Source organism: Monodelphis domestica, chromosome 5, assembly GCF_027887165.1.
Source record: "Monodelphis domestica isolate mMonDom1 chromosome 5, mMonDom1.pri, whole genome shotgun sequence".
Classification (NCBI taxonomy): Eukaryota; Metazoa; Chordata; class Mammalia; order Didelphimorphia; family Didelphidae; genus Monodelphis; species Monodelphis domestica.
Window position 1 is genome coordinate 242,937,631 of NC_077231.1, and position 2,750 is coordinate 242,940,380.

The 2,750-nt window shown below is 40.8% G+C and overlaps 1 protein-coding gene across 1 annotated transcript; it reads right to left on the reverse strand.

Moving 5' to 3' along the window:
• Positions 1–588: 588 nt before the first annotated feature.
• Positions 589–1,773, reverse strand: LOC100017518 (nucleoporin Nup43-like). The gene has a single exon (XM_056799998.1). The coding sequence runs from the start codon at positions 1,752–1,754 to the stop codon at positions 612–614; it is 1,143 nt and encodes a 380-aa protein (XP_056655976.1). The 5' UTR covers positions 1,755–1,773; the 3' UTR covers positions 589–611.
• Between the last annotated feature and the right edge of the window lie 977 nt (positions 1,774–2,750).

Here is a 2,750-nt window from a genome sequence, read left to right on the forward strand (position 1 = left end):
TAGGAGCAGTGTCTCCTAAAGAAATATGAAACTGACAAGACTGCTCACCAATGCTGTAAAGAAGAATTCCTATATTACCGGAATTATATGTTTGCTTCAGGGCCTAGAATACTGCCCTTCCATATATTTGTTCTATACACATGAACAATAAAGGAGATGAAGTCCTTTTGGTTGATAAGGGAAAAGACAACACATCTAGGGATAACTTTTGCCCTATCTCATAACTACCACTATTCTTAAATAGAAAAATCTTAACATACTAAATCCTAGAAAATCAGCTTATCTTTGCTCATAATTGCTTCTTAAACATTACCATAATGTAATGAGAAGATTATTGGAACTAAATTTTAGAAGTTAAAAAACATTTTTAAAGTATGTAACAGCAGCCAAAAGATGTCTTTGAAACTCTTGAATGTTTGTGTTTTTCTATCATCAGACATCAAGTCTGATAACAGATATACCCAACTGTCAAAACTAAAAATTGTTCATTTACTAATGGTTCCACATGAAAAATGATGGTTCCCATTGAAAACTTTACTTAAAAATTGGGATTCAAAAGGTCAATACTATTAAAATAGAGACAAATCAAACTCTGAACTGAGACTTAATATTCATGAGAAAAGTTGTCTAGTAACATAAATAGCTTCTGCATCAGTTCCACAAAGAAGACAAGATCCTAAAACATCCAAACTGTTGACAGATAGTGTCCTATTTGGCAATAAGCTAGTGATCTCAATACGATCTTTTGCAGGATCAGTGCTGAGCCAGGAACTTATAAGGGAATGGTTAACATTAAGCTGGTTACTTGAAGGATGAGCTAATAATGTGCTATTTCTTCCACCTTGGTGAAAAAGTGATGATTTTTCAGGAACATCTGTGGAGGCATCCCATTGCCAAAGGGATCCATCTTCAGAGCAAGTAAAGAGGTGATCTGGGTTGGATGTATGGAAGTGAACTTCCCACATTTCAGCTTCATGAGCTTTCAGCAGAGAAACTGGCATGCTACCTTGCCTAACATCCCAAATACTCAACATTCCATCCTGACCTCCAGTAGCTACAACATGTTGCTGGTTGGGATGTCTATCAACACAGTGGAGTGGAACTCTGTCTCCAGTTAGTGACAGTATCTGAGAGGGTTCATTTCCTTGCTGTCTGAAATCCCATATCTTTAACTGTCCAATTGAATTTACTGTGAGAATCTCAGGAGTTTGAAGGAAGGCCACTGCATGGAGTGTACTGCTGTCTGCATTATCTATAGTCCGTACAGCTTCCTTGTAACCAACTCTGAAGAGATTGATTCTGCCGTCTTCTCCAACAGTAACAATCTCTGGACTGTTGCATACAATACCAGTACATGGTGCGCTCCTGTAGGAAGGACTGCATGGGCCAATGTGGTAGTGGGCTCCTATCCATTCCTGGCTGACTGAAAGAGTCTGATTATTTGGATGGTGAAGGAAAACTGTTACACATCCTGTTGATGAAGCAGCTACAATTCTTTCCTGGTCCAAAAACTGCAAGTCTATTACATCACCATGATGTTTGATGTCACACAATAACTGATGGTCTCCTTCAAGTCCTCCATCAGTGCTTAAATTACAAAAATCTCCAATACACCAGAGTGAAGCACTGTTTTCCTCATTGTCCCAAGAGCCAGTGGCGAAGGTCTCGGGGGGCTGCAAACTCCCGAAGGGCACGGGTCGCCAGCGAGTTTTGCTGATCTTCTGGGACACAAATTTGGCAAAGATCTCTTCCATACTTTTTTTTTTTATGCTATGTTTCTTTTCTAAATGAGACATTGGAGAACTTTTATACTGGGATTAAAAAAAAGTATATAAAACTAAACCTGGCTATCATATCCACATAGCTGCATAATAGATAGAGATCTAGACTTGTAAAGACCAAATCTAGATTCAGAAATTTACTTTGTATCCTTTGACAATTCACCTTACCTCTACATATCTCAGTTACCTCATCTCTAAAGTGGGGATAATAAGAGTATCTATCTCTCAGAGTTATTTGTAGGACTCAAATGAGACAATATTTTTCAAATACTTACTAGAGTAGTGGCACTTAGTAGTGGCAGTCTCTCGGTGACCGAGAATGACAATTGTCTTTGTGTATTATCATCTATTGATGTACACTCATCTGGCTTTGAAGTCCAAAGACTGAGGCGCTAAGTTTGTGGCACATGGGGCATGGGACGCCAGTTGTTACAGGAGGTGCGGTTGTGGCCTGGTGTCGGCGTTCAGGCGCAGCGGCAAGACGTCGACTTTGCTCATCTTCAAAGGTTGTGGCGGCATGGTTAATGTGGGTTCACCAGCTGCTTCTGTCAGAGGCAGCGAGTTCTAGTTGCTTTGGTGTAATGCCAGCCCACTTCAAGTTTGACTTTAGCTGATCCTTGAATCTTTTCTTTGGTCGAACTTATTTCCTGAGTCCAGCTGACGGTTCACCATAGAATACCTGTCTTGGTATTATTCGCTGTGGGTCCATGCGGATGATGTGTCCAGACCATCATAGGTGGGTTTAGAGGACCATTACTTCAATGCTCGTGGAGTTGGCTCTGTCAAGAACTTTCTGGTTGGTGATACGGTCCTGCCATTAGATCCTCATGATTGACTGGAGAGAGCGTTGGTGGAATTGCTCCAGTTGTTTCATGTGCTTCTGGTACAGTGTCCATGTCTCACAACCATAAAGGAGCGAGCTGAGGACCACTGCGTTATATACTTTGAGCTTCGTCGCAGTGCTTACAC